General features: G+C 37.8%; 1 protein-coding gene across 3 annotated transcripts in view; it reads left to right on the forward strand.

Moving 5' to 3' along the window:
* Positions 1–25,471, forward strand: part of ELAPOR2 (endosome-lysosome associated apoptosis and autophagy regulator family member 2) — a 184,453-nt gene that overhangs the window by 120,368 nt on the left and 38,614 nt on the right. For all 3 annotated transcript variants that reach the window (XM_028526179.2, XM_036010671.1, XM_036010672.1), the window contains 8 exons: positions 6,381–6,561; positions 8,060–8,188; positions 14,558–14,648; positions 15,279–15,381; positions 18,496–18,633; positions 20,576–20,839; positions 21,561–21,734; positions 24,592–24,781. In XM_028526179.2, coding sequence (XP_028381980.1) covers positions 6,381–6,561; positions 8,060–8,188; positions 14,558–14,648; positions 15,279–15,381; positions 18,496–18,633; positions 20,576–20,839; positions 21,561–21,734; positions 24,592–24,781 — 1,270 coding nt within the window. The remainder of the gene's footprint in view (positions 1–6,380; positions 6,562–8,059; positions 8,189–14,557; positions 14,649–15,278; positions 15,382–18,495; positions 18,634–20,575; positions 20,840–21,560; positions 21,735–24,591; positions 24,782–25,471) is intronic.

A 25,471-nucleotide genomic window follows, 5' to 3' on the forward strand; every position in this document is an offset into this window, starting at 1 on the left:
GGGATTTCTGAATTTGTTTAAAATAAAAATTTTATGATAGTCTTCTTTAAAATCTTTAAAAAAAGTTTTGTTGAGATGCAATTCTGATTCCATATCATATATCCACTTTAAGTGTCAATTCAATGTTTTCAGTATATTCATCCCAATCTAATTTTGGAACATTTTCTTGCCTAAAATTCTGGCTAGAATTTCCAGTACAATGTCAAATCCTGATGGTGTCTTCCACATAGAGGAAGAAGAGAACCCAGGCCTCTACACATTTAGAAAGGAGACAAGTAGGTTACAACCAGGGAAAAGACATAACAGCAAAGGCTTCATAAAAAAGGAATCCTCATGAATGCCAATATATAAATGGGTGGGTTTAAGATGTGGTTAGAAAAGATGTGGATGTTGAGCATGGCTTTAAAACCAGGAATAGGCAAAACTTGACGCAGTGGTGAATGTAATTGCAAGAGAGACAAATGATGAGTTCCCAGTGGGTTTGCAGATAGAAAGGGTCAAGGCTTGCGAGAGGCAGAGGCAAGCAACAGCCTGGTTGGGAACATCTGAGCTGGAACGTCATGAAGCACCAGGCAGTCAGCCTGGAGTGACAGTTGGTAGGCCCTTTTAAGGCATGTGGAATTAATCTATAATGAATTCAGCCAGTCCACAAAGCCTTGGTGCATTTGTGCAGGGACATTTGAAGGAGGAAAGCAGGCAACCATGGACAAACTCAGTTTCAAAATTTGTCTAAATTTTTGTCCTCCTCATCTTGAATTTTATTTCAATATAAGAACCAGCTTCCAACTGATACCTCCGTGGGTATCAATGTGTATCAATAAGCTTATTTTATTCACACTTAATAGAAATATACTTGGACACTAGTTCCTCTGCAATCTTAATAGCAATCTGGTAAGTTTTGCTCTATTAAGGTTTTGGTTTCATGAAACATTTTATAATTTTATCTCAACTTGCCAAAGAGTGAGTTGATTGTTGGTATTTCACCTGCACTGTGAGCCATCTGGTGCTACATATCATTAATATTACTTATTAGCTTTTCCCAGTCAGCTAGACTTGAAAGCATCTGTCCCCATTAGAAAAAAAGGCACAAAATCAGTCTGCTGTGTGAAGCAAGGCTTTGTAAACAAAAGTTGTATTACAGAGAATTTGAAATTTGACTTCTAAATGTTTGAATGTGTAAAGGTGGTGCACATTTGCTAATTTTTAAACATTTATTGTGCTTGGATTGAAAATCATGTGGTTAGCTGACCTCTCAAATACATATTTGCAATATTTTAATATTTTTACCCTCACTACGCCCATTCTCCTTGACTTACCTTACTTTACCATTTACTAGATCTGTTAAACAACTCAAGATCTGTTCAACAACCTTTTTCGGGCAAGTTGTTTAACAGATCTTGTGGAGTGTCCTCATTTATAAACTTGAGGATAATATTGTAATATTGACCTTCCAAAGTGGGGACAGGGAGATTATACAGTGTGTCCCCAAGGTCAGGCCTCAGTGCGCAGCCTCTGAATTGCGCTCACTGCCATGTGGGAACCAACTATTCCTAGCACTGCAGTAACTCACACAACACAGTGCAGTTTTAATTAAAGTCAAAATAAATCAGCAAATTTGTGAATTAGTGAGGATTGAAAAGTTGTTTCCTGTACTTAAGCCAGAATTTAGAAGATGATCCCCCAAATATGATGATTTTTTTTTGCTTAGATTCTCTGAATTTTATATTGCCTTTCCCAGGGGAGTTGAGGACTCCTTATGGATACAAGACCTAACTTATTTTTCCAGCTGTTTAGGAAGCTGTCAGGAATGGCTATCATTTCACAGATGGTAAGAAAGAGGCAGATGAAGTGGTTGGTTAGATTGTTTCATGATGTAGCTCATAAAATAAATGCAAAAAGAGAGTTGGAAAATGAAAAAAAAATTTTATAATTCTGTTGAGACATATAACTTTTAAACCATTTTCTTAAGCATCCTTTTTCAAATAAAGATAGTTTACTTTTCCATAATAGAATAAAATTGAGTGGCCAAAAGGGCTTACTATACATGATTTTCTATAAACTGAAAATGGCTATAGAGAATTGCCTTTAATTTTGATTCTTCAGCTTCAATATTAGACTTATTATTGTGGAAGTTGTTTTCCAGGAGGAAGATACTCTCAGTAGATTTTATGTCTAATGAAAGAAGCTATTGATTTCTTTAAAAAAAACTGTATTTAGTTATGAAAGAACTTGTTTTTTACATTTAGAATAGCTTTCCCCCACTGATAACATCCATTTTACTTTGAAATGGCTAACCCATTTAATGTTTTGGTCTCAAAAGAGAATAATTTTAAAATGGTAACTTTCTGGGTTTCACTGAGTCATAGCTATTTTGTTATATTTTGTTTTGTGTGTGGGGTGGTGGTGTATGCTTTTGCGAGAAAGAACGAAAAGATAAGGTTTAAAAGACTTCCCGCTTTGAAGTTAGAAGCTGTCTTTTTTAAAAAAAATATTATTTTTCAGTTACAGTTAACTTACAATATTACTTTTGTTTCTGGTGTACAGTGCTGTGATTAGACATTTATATAAATTACAAAGTGATTACCCCAATAAAAATGTACCCATCTAACACCATCCATAGTTATTATAATATTGTTGATTATATTGCCTATGCTGCACTTTACATCCCTGTGGTTATTCTGTAACTACCAATTTCTACTTCTTAATCCCTTCACCTCTTTCACCCATCCTCCCAAACCCCCTCCCATGTGGCAACTGTCTAAATGTTCTGTGTATCCGTGAGTTTGTTTGTTTCCTGCTTGTTCATTTATTTTATTTTTTAGATTCCATATCTAAATGAAATCATATGGCATTTGTCTTTTTGTGATACTTCCCTCAGCACAAGACCCTCTAGGTCTATCCATGTTGTTGCAGATGGTGAGATTTCATTCTTTGTTGTGGCTGCATCATACTCCATTGTATATGTGCACCACTTCTTCATCCATTCTTCTTAGGTACTTTTATGTCTTGGCTATTGTAAAAAATGCTGCAGTGAACACATGGATGTATATTCTTTTCAATTTAGGGTTTTTGATTTTTTCAGATAAATACCCAGAAGTATAATTGCTGGGTTCTTCTTTGTCTCTTGTTTTAAAATCTATTTTGTCTGGTATAGATATTGCTATCATAGGTTTTTGTTTGTTTCTATTTTCATGTATTTCCCCCCCCCATCTCTGTACTTTCAGTCTGTGTGTGTTCTGATCTGAAGTGAATCTCTTATAGATAGCATATGAAAGGGCCTTGTTTTCTTATCTATTCAGCCATCGTATGTTTTTTATTGGAGCATTAGTCCATTTGAATTTAAAGTAATTGTTGATAAGTATATATTTATTGCCACTTTATTATTCATGTTTTTATTATTTATTTATATCTTTTTTCTTCTTCTTAAAGAAGACCCTTTAACATTTCTTGTAATATTGGTTTGGTGGTGATGAACTACTTTAGCTTTTTCTTGTCTGGGGAGCTCTTTAGATAAAGATTTGTTGATTGTAAATGATAGCTCTGCTGAGTAGAGTAATCTTTGTTGTAGGGCTTTGCTTTTCATCACTTTGAATGTTTTCTGCCAATTCTTTCTGGTCTGCAAAGTTTCTGTTGGGAAATCAGCTGACAGTCTCATGTGAACTCCCCGTAAGTAACTAACTGCTTTTCTTCTGGTGCTTTTATTTTAATTATGATGTGTCTCAGTGTAGACTTCTTTGGGTTCCTCTTGTTTGGAATTCTCTGTACTTTCTGGACATGAATGTCTTTTTCCTTCACCAGGTTAGGGAAATGTTCAGTCATTATTTCTTCAAACAGGTTTTCAGTCTCTTGCTATCTCTCTTCTCCTTCTGGTACCTTTTGATGTGGATGTTGTTACGTTTGATGTTGTCTCAAGAAGTCTTAAACTATCCTCATTCTCTAAACATTATTTTTTCTTTTTACTACTCTGTTTTCTGCTACCTTGTCTTCCAAATTGCTCATTCAATCCTCTGCTTCATCTAATATACCAATTCCTTCTAGTGTCTTCTTCATTTCATTTATTGTACCTTTTTTAATGGATTCTATGTCCTTGTTTATGCCTTTGAAGTTTTCATTAAGTTTCTTGACTATCCTTATAACTCTGTATCTGGTAAATTGCTTGCCTGCATTTCATTTAGCTCTTTTTCTGGAGATTTCTCCTGTCCTTTAATCTGGGACATGTTTCTTTGTCTCCTCATTTTGGCTGCCTCTCTGTTTTTGTTTATGTGTATATGGTCATCAGTTTTAAATCCTTTTCATCTCATGGCACACATAAAGTAATTACTAAAATTCTGTGGCACACCAAAAATATATTTTTTGCTGATCTTACATGAAAAATAGATATAAGTTGGGTTTATTCACACTGGATGGCTGTTGTGTTGGCTATTGTAATTTTTTAATTGATGATCTGAGGGAGACGAGGTCAGTGCCCCTGACTAAATAGTCAGGTATTGCATGTTTTAAATATTCTTGTGGCACACCAATTTTTTGTTGCATACTAGTTGAAAAATCAGTGTATTGGGGAGATCTGCTGTGTCTCCCAGTCTGGGTAGAGTGGCCTTATATAGTAGGTGTCCTGTAAGGCCCGGCAACACAGCCTTCCTAGTCACCCAGGACCTCCGAGTGCACCCCTGTTTGGGCTGTGTGAACCCTTCTATTGTGGTTAAGCCTTGACTGCTGTTGGTACATCAATGGGAGGGATTGACTCCCAAGTCAGTTGGCTACAAGGACCAGTTTGGACTACAGTGGAGGATCTGCTGTGTGGGGGCTGACCCCATGGAGCAGAGCTCACTTCAGTGAAGCTCTGATGCCTGCTAAGTCCATCCCTTGAGTGTGTTGCTTGTGAAGGCACTCTGGCATGGTCTGAAGCTGGCCACCAGGGGTGCTGGCCCCGGGCCCTTGTTGGAGGTACAGGCCATGTTCAGTCACCTCCTGTGTCCTACTTGGGGCTGCCCTTCATGAACTGTAACGTGATCTGAAGATGACTGCTACTTTTCTTTGTCTGGGAGGTGCCCCAGAAAGGCAAGGCTTCAAACTGAGGCTGCCTGCCACTAGTGCTGGGCCTGGGGCCACTTAGCAAGAGCTATGGAGTTTGTCAAGCTTTTATAGATTTTAGGGAAGTGTGTAGCATGAGCCAAGACAACATTTGTATGGAAAAACCACTGGAAGTGGCTTGGGCATGCCCACCAGTTGGGTGGGGCAGGGTCTCAGGGAATCACTAGGGCAGTGTTTGTCAGGTTGATGGTGACTCAGATATAGTGTCAGCCTACACCTTCACGGGGAGGGCTCAATAAAGGAACAATGGCTTCTGCCAGCACTTATGTCGGGGAGAAAGCTGCCCTTCCACCTCTCACCCCAGAACCAGACAATTCAGTTTTTCTCCGTATGTCCCTGGTGTCTTTTGAGCTGCTGTCCCAGTGCTGGAGCTCAGAGTGAGTGAGTTTGAGTACGTCCGTCCACAGGCCCTTTAGGAGGAATGCCTGGCACTCTGGAAGCCCTCTGTCTCACTTAGGCACAACGCCGACTGGTTCTCACAGCCAGAAATTATAAGAACTTCTCTTTCCAGGTTGGGACCGTGTACTTGGGACCTGGTGTGGGGCATTATGAATGATGGTTATTCTGTAGTTTTGTTGTAATATTGATGTGGTCTGGGAAGGTGTGAGTACCATATCTACCTACCTTGACGTCTTGCCCGGAAGCCCAGAGCTGTCTCAATCCTGATGTTCGGCACACAAGCAAGAGGACCTGGAATCGTCAGAAGGAAATATTTTGCTATAGATCTTGGAGTAATATCAGGATACTGGAAAAGACATAGAGGGCTACTACCATTGTCTATGAAATAACATGATTAAAATGTGAAGCTATATATATTCTTTTAAAAAATAATTGTATTTTTTGGAGGGGGGGCGGTGATCACTATGTGGAAAGCCTGGTGATAGGTGCTGTGGTTGAGGGAAGGAAGAGAGCAGTGCAGGTCTCAAAATGAAAATGCCTCTGCATAGACTTATGTTGGTAGAGGAATAAGGTGAGTGAGTGGATAGAAGAGTAAGGGCTATAACCATGTTATCTGTATTTTAAAGAAGAATTTCATGATGAGGAATGTGCTAAGTATGAGGTAAAGCCACCTGTAGCTTCGGGTAAAAATACTTGGAAATAACAGCCATTTTCCCACTAAAGTTTTTTTCTTTTCATCTCATTTTGTTACTGATGTTTTGGATTGTCTTTATTTGGCCCTTCTATTCTGCTACTATTTGGAATTTTCTAGGCTGTCAGTTTTACATTTGTGTTATTGGAAGTTTAAAGCGCATAAAGGCTGTTAGATGACTTACAGGCCTTTTTTGCAGACGCAGATAATGTACAAGTGGATAGAGCCCAAAATCTGCCGGGAAGATCTCACAGATGCTATTAGGTTGCCCCCTTCTGGAGAGAAGAAGGATTGTCCGCCTTGCAACCCTGGATTTTATAACAATGGATCGTCTTCTTGCCATCCCTGCCCTCCTGGGACGTTTTCAGATGGAACAAAGGGTAGGATATCAGTTGGTCCAATAATTGGACCTTTAGCACAATAATCTTTTTGGACTACTGTGACTTCTTTGCTCCAAATTGTTCTTAGGAAACAATTCTTTGTTAAAACGTACTTTTCTCAGACTGAAGCAGCGTTGAGAAATATAATAATGGCATCACGAGACTGCAGTGGCTTATTTAACATATCATAAGGATAGCTTTTGATGGCATTTTGTGTAATGCAGCCTTAATGAGGTGACTCAGCCTTTGGATACTGATAAGAAATTGCACCATATTACGTGATTAAGGATAAGCACTTCTCTTACAGTGTATGTGTACACATATATCGATATAAGCATAAAATATAATGTCTTCTAATTCAGCTTTGAAGTAATAAATCACATTCTATGCTACAATAATATCAAAAATTGCTCATTTTGATCATATGGCATATTATAGTCCCTAACTAAATTGTTTCAAAGTGTGTAGTTGGGAAAATTTTAGTACTGACCAACTAATATAGAAAGTGGTTACAGAATTTGTTTTAATTTTGGTAGACAAAGATTACAGTACATTTTAGTCATGGGTTTCTTACTTGAATATAGCCATTCCAGATATTTAATATTCAGAGCCTCTGAGAGAGAACATAAAAAGGACTCGGGAGTCAAATTGACCTGGGTGTGAGTCCACACCCTGCAGGCTACAAATAGTGTGATTTATCTAAGTTACTCCAGCCTTCTGAACCTCAATTTTCTCATCTGTAAAATTGCAGGTAATAATGTCTAGCTCATCATCACAGAGCAGGTTATGTATAATAAAAATGTTTCCTGCAGTACTTTGCTACCAGGAACTGTTTGTTCAGTGAAGATTTTCTCTCCCTACCCCTTCCCTTACTGATGTGATAATGCAAAGTGTCTTGGGTAAATTAAAAAAATGGTTAGAAAAGACTTCCATTTCAATAATGCAGATGTTGATTTAAATCAGGTTTATTCAAAAACCTTAACTCTTCCCATAGCCATCAATTCCCAGTATCAGTTTTTTAACATAGCCAATATTTTGAATTTCAAATAATTATTCAATGATTAAATGGCATGCATGATTTTCTGTTCCATTTAATAACCAATAGGGAGTGTGAAATATTTCCTTATTCATGAAGTGGATAGTACTGATTCTTAAATCACACGTAAGAGAACTTGTTTCCGAGTTACTATTCATGTAGAGTAGAATTTAATACTAGCAGTTACTCTCAAAAATGAAGGAGAAAATTATTTTTAAAGATTTTGTATTTGCCCCTTCCTTTTTCATAGAAGTATGCATGTGTATAATATATCCAGAATTATTTTTCTTTCTAGATTAATTTTGAAATCGTTATTAATTCTTAAGGAAATGGGTGGCTCAATATCTCTTCTTCCCACTTCCGTCTTTACTAACTAAAATTTAGCAGGGCTTTAAACAGAGGAAGTGGAAGTTATGGAGATGAAGTTTAACTGTGATTGTTCACCCCACCTGTCTCCTGTAGAATGTAGACCATGCCCAGCAGGAACAGAGCCGGCACTTGGCTTTGAATATAAATGGTGGAATGTCCTTCCTGGCAACATGAAAACATCCTGCTTTAATGTTGGAAATTCAAAGTGTGATGGAATGAATGGTGAGTTCAGAGTCAGCCTACTTGATGTATTTTGGCAGCAGAGACTTTCAGATTCAGCTCTTTAAAACATATTACGTGTGGGTGTGAAGAACCTCAGTCTTATTTGGCTACTGGTATGTCTTTGAGCCCTCACACAGAAGTAGTAAATCTGGTGTTACAGCTGGATGACTTTCCTATAAAACTATAAACAATTGTGCATTTTTGGAGTGGGTTTAAAGGTAGATACTGAGGAGGACCAATTATGGTAATAAATACCTGAACAGGTTACCAGGGGGAGGTAATGAGATCTAAGTTGTTTGCCATTTTAAAGAGTAATGTGACAGCATTTCTGCATGTATTGGTTTGGTCTGGCTCAGCTGTAAGCCATGGTGAGAAGTTAATTAAATCACCTCTGTCTCTCTTTGCCTATGAAGTCCATGACCCTGATTACAAAATACTGATGAACCTCACTTACTGAAGACTTGAAAGTGTGGCAGAGTTGAGTTCTATAGGATGTTTGTTGAATATTCTTTGTTCTTACATTTTAAATTCTTAGTGAGCCTTGCAGTTAGCTGTTCTGCAACATTTGGTGGTGGATTGAATGACAATATCTATATATGTATTTTTAAATTTGGCACTAGGAGTGGGTGTTACAAATACTAAGGTTTTACACCAAAATGCATCCTTTACTTTTATAAACTCATAAAAAACTCATCCTTTACCTTAAACTTATAAATTTAAAAAAATGCTTTTTAATTACATCTGTTTTAAATCAGAACCTGTCCAAAATAAAAAAGCTTGGAATGTAGAAAGTGAGGTGTACACATGAATACAGGGATTAACAAATAATTGGTCTTCGGATAATGCTGGTTAAACATATATGTGGAAAAGCCCTAATATATACTGAACATTATGAAATATTCTTTATTGACCAATAATCCACTTGTAGGAATTTATCCTAAGGAAGAGAAGAAAATATATAGTAGTTATTACCTGACCATGAGTGTTTATGTTTTAAGAAGATACTATGATTGAATTCTAGATTGAAGAAGATAAGGCACTGGAAAAGTAAGATTGGGAAGGCTAGGGTATTGAATGACTTTATGAAAGCATCAATAATTGTGTGTGCCCATGTGTCTATTCACTTACTAATAAAGATTACCTGAAAATTTCATTGGATCTTTTAAAGAATCTACTCCTAGCCTAAATTTCATAGTAATACTTGATTTACCCACTCATTCACTTAGAGGCTACAATTTAAATGTTTGTTAATTTCCCAAAATGTTCAATTAATAATTTGGAAAGTATACATCTCTAATATTAGTATGTGATATCAAAATAGTAAATAATCACTGAAATAGAGGACAGACTGACAGTGACCAGAAGGGAGGGAAGAGGGAATTTCAGGGGAGAATGGGTAGGGTTTACAGGAACAAATTTAAAGGACACATGGACAAAAACTAGGGGGAGGGTGGTAGGGAGGGTTGGGTGGGTAGGCTGGAATGGGAGTAAAAGGGAGAAAACTGTATTTGAACAATGATTAAAATAAAAAAATAAAAAATAGTAAATATGTGAAAAATAAAAAGGTCATATAGGAGATGATCCTTCTTCGCTTCTAGCTTCTGCTAACTCTGGGCATTCCCTGGCTTGTGGTGGCTTGACTCCAGTCCCTGCCTCTGTTCTCATGTGGCCATCTTTTCTTTGTGTCTGTGTGTCTGTGTGTGTTCAGGTGGTGTCTGTTCTCCCTGTGTGTCTGTGTCCAAATGTCGGTCTTCTCATAAGGACATCAGTTATGTTGGATTAGGCTCACCCTAAAGACCTCTTCTTAACTTGATTTTGTCTGCAAAAACACTATTTCCAAATAGTCAAGTCCATTCACAGGCTCTGGGGGTTATGGCTTACACATATATTTGACGAGGGCCACAATTCAACCTGTAACAACAAGCAATGTTCAAAACACGAGAAATGTTTGTTTCCTCTTGCAAGGATGCTAGTTCCCTTCCAACTTAATGTTTTACCGCCCATGTACTACTTTCTTTTCTTTGGCTTTCTCTGTTGTTTTACATCCTTAGTTAGGCTTATTCCTACACATTTTATTCTTTTTGAAGCAGTTATGAATAGGATTGTTTTCTTAATTTTCCTTTCTGTTTCTTCATTATTGGTATATAAAAATGCAACTGATTTCTGAATATTAATTTTGTATCCTGCTACTTTGCTGAATTCATTTATCAGTTCTAGTAGTTTCTTGGTGGACTCTTTGGGGTTCTGTATATACAATATCATGTCATCTGAAAATAAAGACAGTTTTACTTACTCCTTTCCAATTTGGATAGCTTTAATTTCTTCTTTTTGTCTGATTGCTGTGGCTAGGACTTCCTGTACTATGTTGAATAAGATAGGTGAAAGCAGACATTCCTGTCTTGTTCCTGATCTTAAGGGGAACGCTTCGTAGTTTTTGCCCATTGAGTATAATGCTGGCAGTGGGTTTGTCATATATGGCCTTTATTATGTTTTGGTATGTTCCCTCTATTTCCACTTTACTGAGAGTTTTTGTCAGAAATGGGTGCTGGATTTTATCAAATGTTTTTTCTGCATCTTTTGATATGATCATGTGGTTTATATCCTTTACTTTGTTTATGTGGTGAACCACATTTATTGATTTGTGAACACTGTACCAAACTTGCATCTCCAGAATGAATCCCACTTGATTATTGTATGTTGCTGTATTTGGTTTGCTAATATCTTGTTGAGGATTTTAGCATATATGTTCATCAGGAATATGTACCTATAATTCTCTCTTTTTTTTTGTAGTGTCTTTATCTCATTTTGAAATTAAAATAATGCTGACCTTGTAAAATGAGCTTGGGAATCCTCCCTTGTCTTGAATTTTTTTGGAATAGCTTGAAAAGGAGAAGTATTAGTTCTTCTCAGAATGTTGGGTAATTCACCTGTGAAGCCATCCAGTCCAAGGCTTTTGTTTGTAAGAAGTTTTTTGATTACTGTTTCAGTTTCACTAGGTGTAATCTGTCTATTAAGAATCTTGATTCTTCTTGATTTATTATTGGAAATTGTAGGTTTCTAGGAATTTATCCATTTCATCCTGGTTTCCCAATTTGTTGGCATATAGTTGTTCCTAATATTTTCTTACAATCCTTTATATTTCTTTGATGTCAGTTGTTATTTCTCTTCTTTCATTTCTGATTATATTTATTTGGGCCTCTTTATTTTTTTCTTGATGATTCTGGTTAAAGGTTTCTCATTCTTGTTTATCTTTTCAAAGAACCAGCTTTTGGATTCATTGGTCTTTTGTATCACATTAAGCCCTTTAACATTTGTTGCAAATTGGTTTGGTTGTAACCAATTTCTTTAGCTTTTTCTCATCTGGGAAGCTCTTTATTTCTTCTTCAATTTTAAATGATAGCCTTGCTGGGTAAAGTAGCTTTGGTTGTTAAGTCTTTGCTTTTCATTACCTCAAATATTTCATGCTAGTCCATTCTGTCCTGAAGCAGATGGCAGTCTAATGGGAGCTCCCTTGTAGATAAGTACTGTTTTCCTCTTGCAGCTTTTGAAATTCCCTTCTTGTGTTTAAGCTTTGCCATTTCAGTTATGATGTATCCTGGTGTGGGCCTCTTTGGGTCTGTTTTGGGACTCTCTGCACTTCCTGGACTTATGCATCTTTTCCCTTCACCAGGTCAGGGAAGTTTTCAGTCATTATTTCCTCAAACAGATTTTCAATCCCTTGCTCACTTTCTTTCTCCTTGAAAGTGAGATATGGATGTCCCCATAATATGGATGTTGTTAGATTTCATATTTGTCCCAAAGGTCCCTTAAACTCTCCTTATTAATTTTTTTTTCTTTTTGCTGCTCTGCTTGTGTATTGTGTATTCTACCTTGTCTTCTAAATCACTGATTCAATCCACTGCTTCATCTAACCTACCTTTTATTCCTTCCAGTGTATTATTTATTTCAGATATTACATTTTTTTTATTTCTGACTGGTCCTTTTGAATGGTTTCTATGACTTTTTCATGCTGTTGAGCATCCTTATAATCATTATTTTAAACTGTATATCTGATCAATTACTTGCCTCCATTTCATTTAGCTCTTCTTCTGAAGAATTCTCTGGTTCTTTCATTTGGGGCCTGTTTCTTTGTGTTCCCATTTTGGCTGCCTCCTCATCTTTGTTTCTGTGTATTAGGTAGATCTGCAAAGATTCTGATTCAGTCCTATGTCCAATGCTGCCTGTTACTGGCCCTGGGCAACCTGTTTGAAGCTGTCAGTGATTCACAGTTTGTGGATCCCTTTGCTGGGCCTGGATGTGTGTAGAAAGAACAGCTGTGCACCAAGTCTGGCTTTTACTACCACTGGGCCCAGTGGAGAGTCTGCTAAAGTTTCAAAGCTCCAAGAGATCTGCCTCTGCCTGCAGGCTTTCTGTTAGGCTTAATCATTGAAAATGACTTCAGCTGTACTCCTCAGCAGCCCGGCTTAAGCTCCACAGGGTGGGCCAAGAAGGATTCCTGTAGATGGGACTATTGTTTCCCCTGAGACTGATGTTGCATGAAGGGGAGGGCTCTGCCTGAGAAAGGTAGCTTCTGCAGTATGGGGAGTGACTGACCACAAGGATCCTTGCAGCTAATCTTTTGGCTCTCTCCCTAGAGCCACCAACCCCAGACTCTCCTTATGTGGCTCTAGTCCAAACTGCCCTACCACTGCTGGAGCCCAGGGTAAGTGGCTGCAAATGGAATTTTTTGTATTGGCCCTTTAATAGGCTCTCTGCAACTCTAGCCATCTCTCCCTGGAAGACAGAAACTCTACTGCTTTTCACAGTCAAATGTTATTTGGGTTCTTTTTCTGGTTCTGGTGCTCTAGGCTGGGGTGCCCAGCTTGGGGATTAGATCCCACACTTATTAAGGGGAACTCCCCAGTCACTGAAATATCCCTTTAGAACTCTAGCTACCACCTGTGCGAGCCCAGCCAGCTCCCTTGCATCTTCACGCTCCCTACCAGTCACGTTTTGGTGAAGTCATTTCTTCTGTCTGTCCTTGGTAATAAGGCTTCAGCTAGTGTTCAGTTTGTTAATTAGGATTTTTCTATAATTTTCTTGTGTCTTCCCTCTCTCAGTATAGATGTCATCCATTTGGGAATATCTCTCTTCCTCTAACCTCAGACACAAGTTTGCAGTCTGCCTAAACCTAAATGCCTTTCCCATCAGTGCAGTCAAGGGCCTGGAGTCCTACTGGATCAGACTGTTTTATGGCTGTTCAGCCCTTAGCATTAGAAGTTGATGCCTGCTTGATTCTCTTTTTAGCCTCATGAACTTTTAGACAGTAGAACAATTGGCATTTCTCTCAGAAACAAGTAGATTGGTGCATATTATTTTTTAGGACTAGTTTCATTTATGTACATTTAACATATCATCTTTCTATAAACTGCTGATTATAACATTTCAAAGACTGCCAAATCACTACTCTAGCACTGATACTAATCCCTTCCTGGCTTTCTCCTTTATGCTCATTGAAATAGCAGATACTGACATCTTTTGGAGATGGAAGTGTCAATGCCAAACCATTGCCATGAATTAATAACCTTGCTTGATAGTGTGTGGGGGATGCTTCTCTTTTCCTCATTATATCGTGGCCATTGCAGTGTATGGTATGTTGATTGTTTTTATGCCAAGTACAGACCACCCCCCAACACCTTCTATGTGCATCTGTATCACCCCACATTGATGACAATTGTTTGTGTGTCTCTCCCATATTCTGCTGGTTCTTCAGTGAGGGAGAACGCAGTCTTGCCTTCTATCCCTAGGTGCATAGCATGGTTCTTATCACTCAGGATATGCCCGTTGAGTGAATGAATAAATGAATGGATGCAGAACAAGGGTTAAAATTGGGAACAACAGCATAGTAAACTATAAGAAATAACTCCACATCTCAAATCTTCTTCACTAAGTAATTAAAGGTTTCTATTTCCCATTGGTACCAGGAAACTAGGATCTTCCTCCTTATTGTATTAGAATGCATAAAGACCATCTGTTTTAGTTCAAAAAAGGTAATCATGCCTCATTGAGAAAACTGTTGTTAGCACTCTCATTAAATAAGTTTTATGCAAAAAATACATTATTTGATTATTTCTGGGGAATCATATGGAATGCCTTTATTGGTATGTAGCCTTTATAAAATATAGCAATATATTTTAATATATTCCCAATATTTCCCAATCCTAACCTCTATGTACAATTGTAGATGAAATTTAAAAACAGGAAATTCTTTTGGAGTATTTCTAACTTTGAACATAAACACTAATGGTCTTTCCTTAAACTTACTTAAAAAATTTGTTAGTAATCATTAATGGAACTTTTACTAATAAAGATAACCTTTATCATTTCCAGGCTGGGAGGTGGCTGGAGATCATATCCAGAGTGGGGCTGGAGGTTCTGATAATGATTACCTCATTTTAAACTTGCATATCCCAGGATTTAAGTAAGGAAAACCAATTCTGATTTCCTTCTGTAAGAATCCTCATGCCTGTTTCCCTATAGGAATAGATGGAATAAGACTGCCTTTATAAAATATAGCAATATTGTGATACCCTTAGCAAATAACAAGTAGGACAATATAGATAAGAATATCTATTGAATCAGTGATTGAGAAACTATAACTATTAATTATGTATTAGTTAGATCCACCTGAAAGTTTTCAATGTTTTATCAAAATGTTACAACAGTCATGCTTCTTGGATGGTTCATGAAGTAGTGTCTTATGGTTTGCATATTTATTTTTTCTTGGTTTTATCTGTAAAGCAGTATGCTACACATTTTAAAAATCATTTTGCTTTAGTCCCTAATGTTGAAATTTCCCAGTAGGTATATTTTTGTCGCTTCAGAATGGATGGTAGCATTTTTACCAGGAGAGTGAAGCATAGCAATGTTGTTGTGGAGACTCCATTTAGAACAAAGTGTGTGGCCATGCACAGACCAAGTGAGGAGGGAGTTGGGTGGAGGGGTGCAGTGGATTAAGGGAAGAGAAGAGCATGGCTTTCAGCTTAAAGAAAGAAGTGACAATTTTGTTCCAGAACATGTTCTAATGTTGTAAACTTAATCTGTCAAACAGACCACCAACCTCTATGACGGGAGCCATGGGTTCTGAACTGGGAAGAATAACATTTGTCTTTGAGACACTCTGTTCTGCCGACTGTGTGCTGTACTTCATGGTGGTAAGTGAAAGAGTGCCTTTCAAAGGCAGACTTAGAAATCTGGAAGCTTAGCATTCTCTTTCAAGTGTGAATTTATTTATGCAAGTTGGGATAAGAATCCTATTTTTCTTTCCATGCTTATGGCCTTCCAAAAATATTAAAAAATGTCTAAAGAAGTCACTAAGAATTGTGCAATGACACCCACAAAGAAAGCATTTGTTCCTAATGGGGAGGCTGATAGAGGGGCCTGGGCAACTGACAGAAGTTGGAGAATATTAATCTGGTAGAAAATTTCTTCATAAAAGTATGCCATCAGCAGGATGAAAATTTTCCTCTAATAACCACTCAGCAGTTCAAGCCATCGGTGGTGGGGCAGGGGTGGGAGTGGGAGACATGTATTAATAAGGGGAGAAAGTAATGTTGTAGACACTTGGAAGAAAGAAAACACTTCCTCATTAAATTTAATCAGTGTAGACAAAGGACTTTACTATGTACATGTCATCATTTTGCCCTTTTTCTAGATGTCCTATCAACTCTTAGCTTAAAATTTTACTGGACTTCATGTGGATATTAGAAGGTTGTTGGCTAAGATTTTAGTATGATAATTAAGCAGTGATTTTATAGACATGATTTATTTTGTTTTTCTTAAGATTCTTTAATAGCTAGTTAACAGTCCATTAACAATTCCCTCTGTGACATACAAGATACATGGAACTTCAGATATTTGTGCTTACTAAAAGCTCAAATGAAGGCAGACTATTTTGTTCTGGAAAAAAAAAGACATTGTAGTGTAAAAGGAGAATATGAATAATCTTCAACATATCCATCTATATTATGCCTCAAATAACCATTAAATGTTCAATTTTCCAAGCTCTGTCTCCCTATTTCTTTGATCTGTGAGTCCTTCTTCACTCTCAGAACCATTGCTGAAATTTAGATTCCTATCATCTTTTAACAGTAGTCTCCTATCCAGCCTTCTTATCTCCATTCTCCATCCATGCTTCTGTCGGAATATCTTTAGAAACATAAAAACAATAGTAGAGGCATCCACATCAAATCTACCCCCTTACCCTTTGTAGCTTTTTATTGCTATGGTAGTGGTTCTTGAAGTGTGGTCCCTGGACCAGGTATCACCTGAGAACTTGTTAGAGATGCAAGTTTCTCAGCCCCACCCTTGTCTTAATGAGAAACTCTGGTGATGGGGCCCATCATTCTCTGTGTTTAGCAAGCCCTGAGGGTAGTTCTGAGGCTGAATATTGAGAACCAATAGTCTATAAATACACTTAATTTTTTAATTGATTTTAGAGAGAAAGGGGAAAAGCGGGGTGAGGGGGGGAGACCGAGAGAGAGAGAGAGAGAGAGAGAGAGATTGATTTGTTATTCCACTTATTTATGCATTCATTGGTTGATTCTTTATGTGTCCTGCCCCTGGATCAAACCTGCAAACTTAGCATATTTGGATGATGCTCTAACCATTGAACAACCTGGCCAAAGCCTGAGATTCTTTAGCATGGCATCTAGATGGTCTTTGCCACCCTCTGTTACCAAACCTACTGTGAGTGTTCACCCCTCATCAAGCACCTCAAATTTGTTAGTGGAATACCCTGTATTCTTTCATTTCTCTTGCCTTGGCACTCTGGGTTAGAATGGCATTCTTCATTCTGCCCTTTTGTCTGGTGAGCTTCCATTCATACTGCAAGGGCAGCTCAGACTTCACACTTTTAGAAAGATTTTCTATTCCCTAATGCAAAATTAACAACTCTTTCCGTTGTGCTCCTAAAAGCCTTTGAGAAAATCTTATTTTAATTATGTGAATGTATTCACTTTTTTGTCTTTCTTATTTGACCAAGCACTCCTGAGGTTAGGTATTACAATTATTTGTTTTGGTAAATCCATACTAGAATTGTAGCTCATTGCAGAATCTGTTAGTTGTCTTTCTGTGTGATTTGGTCTTCTTGCAAGATTTTTTGAGATATCAATTAAGTAGCATATAAAAATGCTTTTGAAATTGTCTAGCATTTTACAAATATTAAGTGGTGTTAGTTGCAGTAAAGCAATAAATTCCACTTATTATTGGAATAAACATCCAGGAAAGTTGTATTTAGCAGAGCACTATCTGTGTATACGGACTCCTTTTAGGAAGTGGCATGTGTGATGATTTGGTTGTTGGGTGACGTGGGGAATTCTGTCGTACATGACAGGTATATTCTCTTATTTCTCTCTGAACTCAGCATGCACCTCTTTATAACATATTTGACTGCTTTATAACATGTTTGACTCCTATGTTTACATCATAGGAAGAAACAGATGCGTCTTGAGTTCATGTCACCATATTGTCAACCCCCAAGATAATTAACAGAGGCCCATCCAGGTTCTTAAGTCATGTATTAGGTGTTCTAAAGGGAAGGCTAATGGGAAAATTCAGGGTTGGTCTTGGTTTTCATTTCAAGTAAATTAGATGAGTATTACATTATTTGGTTGGTTTATTATATTTGCTTTAACAACTAACCATGTTAATGACAATGTATTGGTTGAAATGACATATATTTATATAGTATTCTAAATATTGAATTTATCTAAGGAAATCAGATAAAATATTATATGAATTTATTCTATTGAATTTAAAGTGTAAGCAAAAGAATATTTCATGAACATAAAATAACATTCTGATTAACCTGAAGTTGGATAACCCTGGAAGTAGCAAGTATAAATCATGGAGAACTTACAATGTCTGTGTGAGGGCTGCCTATCAGAATGTCCCAGGGAAAAAGAGGAAACTAGAAAGCATTGTCATTTTATGAAGTTTACTGTGAGAAGTTTAAGGAATTATATTTCTCCTCCTAAGTGTATTTCTCCAAGCTAGACACACACACACATACAAATCCCCCTTAACCATACTATGATTTGAGACCTCTTTCAGGTTATATTGCCAATGTGGTTGGTATATTGCACTTACTAAGCTAGTGAGTGCTTGTGTAGACTTTAAGGGAAGTTTCAAGAATTCTAGGGTTAAATGTTCTGCAGATAAATATTTACAAACCCTCCAGGGTATGCTATAAATATAAACACATATTTGTAATGCATACACATATATATTAATACTGAGTTTGTGCCCTTTTTGTATATATATTTTAGGATATTAATAGAAAAAGTACCAACGTGGTGGAATCATGGGGTGGAACCAAAGAAAAACAAGCTTACACCCACATCATCTTCAAGAATGCAACTTTTACATTTACGTGGGCATTCCAGAGAACTAACCAGGGTCAAGATGTAAGTTCCAAGTTTTTTTTTTTTTTAAGATTTTATTTATTTATTTTTAGGGAGGGAAGGGAGGGAGAGAGAGAGAGAAAGAGAGAGAGAGAGAGAGAGAGAGAGAGAGAGAGAGAGAGAGACATATCAATGTGCGGTTGCTGGGGGTTCTGGCCTGCAACCCAGGAATGTACCCTGGCTGGGAATTGAACCTGGAACACTTTGGTTCCCAGCCCGCGCTCAATCCACTGAGCTACGCCAGCCAGGGCTAGTTTGTTTTTTTTAAAGAGTTTATTTATTTATTTTTAGAGAGGGACGGGAGGGAGGGACGGGGGAGGGAGAGAGAGAGAAAGAGAGAGAGAGAGAGAGGGAGAGAGAGAGAAACATCAATGTGTGGTTGCTGGGGGTTATGGCCTGCAACCCAGGCATGTACCCTGGCTGGGAATCGAACCAGCGACATTGGTTCGCAGCCCGCACTCAATCCACTGAGCTATGCCAGCCAGGCAAGTTTTTTTTTTTTTTTAAATACAAAGTTATTGCCTCCAGTGGAGATTCATAGAACTTGATCACTCAGATCTCCTGGAGGAAAAGATAGCTTTTTACCAATGTGGAATCAAGCATTTGATTATGAAATAGTTTGGTACAAAAATGTTTTTTTTTTAGAGCAAGAATGTATGAAATGGAATAATATAATGAATCTTTAAATTGTCCTAAACTGTGGACAATTATAGTTACTGAAAGCTTAAGAGAAAGAACATTTCATTTTGTAGTTATCTGAAAAGCTCTCTGAGACTCTGAGAAGGCTGGTGACTTTCTTTCTCTTCACCTAAATGATCAGACGTTTGTCCAGGGGCCATTAACAGATGTTGGTTTATAATTTCATCACAGTAATGTCTCCTTTTATAGCCTGGAGGATGTGTATGGACACTTGGTTGGGGTTAACACAGAGAGTTATTTACTTTCTATTACTTTCCCTGCTAGCATAGACTTTAATCCTCCCCTTAGTAAATTCCATTGTATGTTTCAATGGTAGCAGGACTGTTATTTTTGTGAATCTCCATATGTGATCTTCTCAAGCAGAGAACAAGGAAAACCACTTGTTCAGAAGTCGCCTTAAAGCTGTGGTGGCAGATAGAGCATTTTCTCTTTTCTCTTGAGTCTTTCACTGGGGAACCCACTACTCATATTTTACCTGACTTCACCTTTTCTTTACGAGTGCTCAGATTGCCATAATGAATGGCATGAACGTGCTATGGGATGCCTCCTTGCCTTCCTTTTGCCTTTGCTCCAAACAAAAAGCATTAAGTAGTCAGGGTAATGCTGTCCTGTACTGATAGGGTGATGCCCACTATTTGGTGAAAACAAGATCTTAATTGACCCAGTATCTCAACAAGGAAAGGTATAGTAAGTCACAGATTCTTGTTCTCTGTTCCAAATCCTTTCAGTAGAAATCAGAGAATGCTGGTCAGGGCAAGCACTAGAGAGGGAGAGAGAATAAGGCCTGGAGAAGTCATGTGACTGCATCAGTGTTGCAGAGCTGGTGTTAGGGTAAGGGCCAGAGCCTTAGTCTTCCAAGGCTCCTACCCTGCCATTGTCAGATTCCTATTGTAGCATTAGTTTGGGCTCTCATCTGAGTGAGTGATGATGAGAGATAAAGTTGCTCCTCTGTTAAACCATACTAGTTCTTTCAGATACAAAGTCTATCAAGTATGTCCAGTTAGTACCAATTTTGAAATCTCTTATGATGATTGTAACAAAACTCTTGGAACTCCATGACTGTAGAATTTCACTTCTAATGTGAAGATTTGATTTTTTTCAAAGAAAAGAACCGAAAAATTAATCTATTGTCATCTATAAACTAAAAGGCTGGAACACTCTGCTTATTTTGGTGATCAACATGAAACAATCTGGTTGTCCAATTAAGCCCCAAAGCAGAAGTCATTACTTTCTGCTCTCTTTTTAGAATAGACGGTTCATCAATGACATGGTGAAGATTTATTCTATCACTGCCACTAATGCAGTTGATGGGGTGGCGTCCTCATGCCGTGCCTGTGCCCTCGGTTCTGAACAGTCGGGCTCATCGTGTGTCCCCTGCCCCCCAGGCCACTACATTGAGAAGGAAACCAACCAGTGCAAGGATTGTCCACCTGACACCTACCTGTCCATACATCAGGTCTATGGCAAGGAGGCTTGTATTCCATGTGGGCCTGGGAGTAGAAGCACTCGGGTAAGTGAGTATATTATATTTCATCATCTCCAGGAAAGCACATTTTAACAGGGAAACTCAGAAGTTCGCTGTAATGTTTCTTCAGGAGCTATGAGGTTGTTAGTTATGTGTGTAAATGACTTCTTCATTCCGTTTCTTGTTTTCTCTCCTTTTACATTTACCAAACACTTAATATATTCCATGTAAGTGCTAGTTTCCGGGAACATAAAATATTAAGAACAGCACTCAAATAAAAATGCTTTCCAAAAATATAAAAATTGATTTCATGTGTGTTCTGTTAAAGCAGAGCAAGTAAACAGCCTCTATAGGTTGGCTATAGGAGGATATGGAGAACAGCAAGTGTGTCTTATAATATTTTAAGGGCAAAGGTTAATGCTATATTATGGGTGAAGGAGAAAGTAGTTTTACTTTAGTACTTATTGTTTATTTAAATAGACATAGGGAATTTCAACTATGTAGTAAAATACCTTTCTACAGGATACTAACCTTGGAATAACTGCTTTCTGAATCTTTTAAATTTTGCCTAAGAAAATCTAATTAGCATTTTGAAATTCTCTGTATTATTATAGTAAAATATATTATAACCAAGATGAAATTACTGCAATATATTTTAAACCTAGATTTTTGGAAATATTTTTTCATAGTACTTTCCTATTTTTTCATAATACTTTCCTTTCTGCTATATTATTAATTTTTAAACATTTCTTAATCTCAATCAAAGGACCACTCAGTTTGCTACAGTGACTGCTTTTTCTACCATGAGAAAGAAAATCAGAGTTTGCACTATGACTTCAGCAACCTCAGCAGCGTGGGCTCATTAATGAATGGCCCCAGCTTTACCTCCAAAGGAACAAAGTATTTTCATTTCTTCAATATTAGTTTATGTGGGCATGAGGTGAGTATTGACTGTCAAGGGGAGATGGAGCTATGTTTCAATTCAGATTGAATTGACATTTTCTATGCTGATGGCTCAGTAAAATCTCTATGGAAACTAACAACCAAATGTCAGAAACTGAGCTTAGATTGCTTACATCCTCTGTTGCCTCCTAGCACGCTGGTTGGCAGCTTTCTCCACCAGAGGCAACTTTGTCTGGTTCTTGTTGGGAACCGCCCTGAATGGTATCAGAAGCTGTAACCCCCGCCTAGGCCAAGGCTAAGGGAACGCCCTTGGAACCGTAAGCCAGCAAGGAGACAAAAGCTTATCTCCCTGGCAGGGGCACTGCTTTTGCTGCTTCTTTCATAACTGACCCCCAAAGCTTTGTCGATTAGCCAAAGACGGGTAAGATTCCCCAAGGGGGGAATGATCTAAGACAGGCACGATCACGTGGGAGGCCCCCCAAAAGAAGGACTTTGGGGGCTGCAGCAAAAGGGGGTGATGGACCCTCGCTCCTCGGCTTTGACATAGCCTGAGTTCTCATTGTCTGGGAGAAAATCTCATCTCTTGGTTGCCTTAGTTCCCATGTTCCCCCTAAGCCTGAAACAATGACAGGGTGGTGCAGCTCTGTGCTGAAAAGGGTGGATTCCCCAGGTGATCAGGCCTAAGAAGGAACATGTAAATTACTGTGAAACCTCCTTTGTTTAGAATGCTCTCAGATGAATGAGAAGGGTCCAAGGAGGAAGTTAGTTTGATTCTCAAAGTCTTACAGCTTTTTGACCCTGACTCAAAATAGACCCTCAGACTTCCTTGTTTTCTATGGGTCTTTACTTCCTCATAATGAGTACTGTACTTTACTTGAATTATTATGCAAGCCAAACGAGCCCAATAAAAGCAGGTTTGGATGGTAAATCTGTGCGCTCCCCACTAGAGGGGGTGGCCATTCCGTCCCTACTTCTCCACAGAAACTAGTCTGTCTCTGTGTATGTTTTTTCTTGTGTTTCATGGAGCCATCCGCAGTGTTCCGTGATCACTGCTGGCTGGTGACCCACGCAACAGGTTCTCAGTCCATCAAAGCACTCACCCCCAGTCTCTTGAACCCTAAAGCTTAAGCTATGGTGGAAGTGCTTTGAGGCTCTTTCATATTTATAAAGGTGGCTGAGGCTTGTTATCCCTCCTATATTTTAGGCAGGCAGTTATAGTTTGAGAAAGGTTTACTGTTGTTTATACTATTGTCAATTCTGTGTTTTAAAAAGAAAAAGACTTCCAAGAGGCAGTTTGTGTAAAAATAAAAAGGAGTTAAGCAGGGAACAACTATCAGTTGATCAGGTAGCTTCTGCTAATAAATAATGGGATTTCATTTTTTGTGAGAAGAAGCAGAACCTTCATTGACACTGGTAATGGGGAGAGTTACAGAACTATATGTTCAATATTTTTAAGGGCAGAAAAGGTTGGGGTTGGGAGGTATATGTCTATGTAAGGCCTTTCCTCTGTGTCTCTTTCTACATTGACTCTTGTATTGCTAGTGGTCTTCATTATGAGGTGTTGTGGCAACCTGTGTACAAAGAAATAAAAAGGAATATGATGACCACAGAAGTTTTCAAACAAAAAAATTCTATACATTTTGCATGGTATGACATTTGTCCTGTCCTAATTTTACATACTCATTCAATCCATTAGTCAATTACTCACTAAGTACATATATATTAAGTACTTATTATGTTTAATACTATGTCGAGCAGTGAATGAGAATTCCATTATATATCATACTTTTTCTTAGTCTTATTCCTGTATTACAACTGTTTTTTCTTCTCTCTTCTCTTTTCTTCTCTGCTTTCTTTCTCTTTTTTCCTTTATATTCTCATTCCTTTCTGCTTAATATTGCTTTTCTCTTTCCTTCCTCTGTAGTTTCTCTATGCTCTTTCCCATTTTTCTCTCATTTTGGCCTCAACAATTTAATTTAATCTCAGTAAAAATATACTGTACATGTATGGTGGTGAGAAGGCTTGGTGGAGGGAGAATATTTTAGGTTATGATTGCCAGCTACAGTAACAAAGCAAAATCTGTTCTTTACTTTATACCCACTTGTGCACATTCTATATCTAAGACCAATAAAATAGTGTTCCTATTTTCCTTTGCACATTCCTTCTCAGAAATTATAGAGCAAATTATAGTCCTTAGCTTTAGAACTGTAGTATATTTAAACATACTATGTCTAAAGAGTCCTCCAGTTTTTATAAATTATATCTTCCCACTACCCTCCAAATAATTAAAAAAGTAAACCCTTGTATTTCCTTCAATTTATTGTGTAGCTGAGCAGATACATGTCATTAAATCTAAGAGTATGTGAATAAAGACACTTGTAGTGACAAACTTTAGAATTTTGATGTTGTCCTAGGACTTTGCAGCAATATGGTTTTCATGCTTTCTTCTTTAGCCTTCGCATTGCCTTTTTGGCACACATCAGCCTGTGAAGGATAAGGAAGAGCAAGTCTTTCTCCTTGGCATTAAAACCATCATCAGCATTCTGGTCTCGTTGCATGCATAGTTATCCTGTGAATTGAAGAGTTCATAGATGACTTTTCCTTCCTTAAGTTAGATGGCTTTCACCCAGCACAAATGTTGCTTGTAGTTGGAGGAGAAATGCAGCCTTGAATTAGTGTATTCATGATAACTTTAGTGGCTCTCAACCCTGGCGGAACATTGGAATTGTCTCAAGAGCTTTTAAAAATTACTGGTGGTTGGGCCCCTCATCAGATCTAACAAATCAGAACTGCAGTGAGGAGAGAACCACTGCTCTTCTAGAGTCACTAGCTAGCTGAGGTCCAGTTTAGAGAGTGACCTTCAATAAAACCTCTATATGATGTTGTTTTTCTAGGGGGAGAAGATGGCTCTCTGTACCAACAATATAACAGACTTCACAGTGAAGGAAATGGTGGCAGGCTCAGATGATTACACAAATCTGGTTGGAGCATTTGTATGCCAGTCGACTATTATTCCTTCTGAGAGTAAGGGTTTCCGAGCAGCCTTGTCATCACAATCCATCATTCTGGCAGACACATTTTTAGGTAAGTTTCATTTTGTTCATATCTTCATGCATGAATTTTTTAAAAAAAATTATGGTACTGATAACTTGTCATTGCATTGGTGCTTATCATAGATGATTAAAGCCTACAGGTGATTCTAAATCATCACTTTGTGGCATGGTCAAAAAAACCCTTACAAGTGAGGTCTATTGATTAATCTCCATGAATACAAGAAACTTCTAAATTTATGTGTTAACCCATATGAGTATGTGTTTTGCTTTCTGAGAGCCTGTCTATCAGACTCTCTAGGAGTTTAAGAGACAAAATAATTTATGACCAGAACTATAAACAAAAGAACAGTAAACAGACATGACTTAAACCTAAATCATAGTATCTGCCATTGGAGTTCATCATCTTTTTTCCTATCAGAAGTAAGCTGGTGACAAGTAGCAAAGGCAAATGTGCTGAGTTTTATTCCTCATCTGTTTGTCTATCTCTGTGGTGTCAAGAACATAGGAAAGTTTTAAGATGAATTCAGGTCGTGATTAGTAATTCCTAGGGATCAAGTTCATTAGACTTCTGGGGTCGGGATTAGTAACTGAATAAGGCATATAACAATCCAAAAATTTAACAAGCTCCGTAGATGATTCTAATATGCAGCCAGATTTAGGAATCATTGCTATAAATTCCAGAGGAATTCAGCTCTAGTTTTCAGCACTAAGGTCAGTTGCC

This window comes from Phyllostomus discolor, chromosome 10 (assembly GCF_004126475.2).
Source record: "Phyllostomus discolor isolate MPI-MPIP mPhyDis1 chromosome 10, mPhyDis1.pri.v3, whole genome shotgun sequence".
Classification (NCBI taxonomy): Eukaryota; Metazoa; Chordata; class Mammalia; order Chiroptera; family Phyllostomidae; genus Phyllostomus; species Phyllostomus discolor.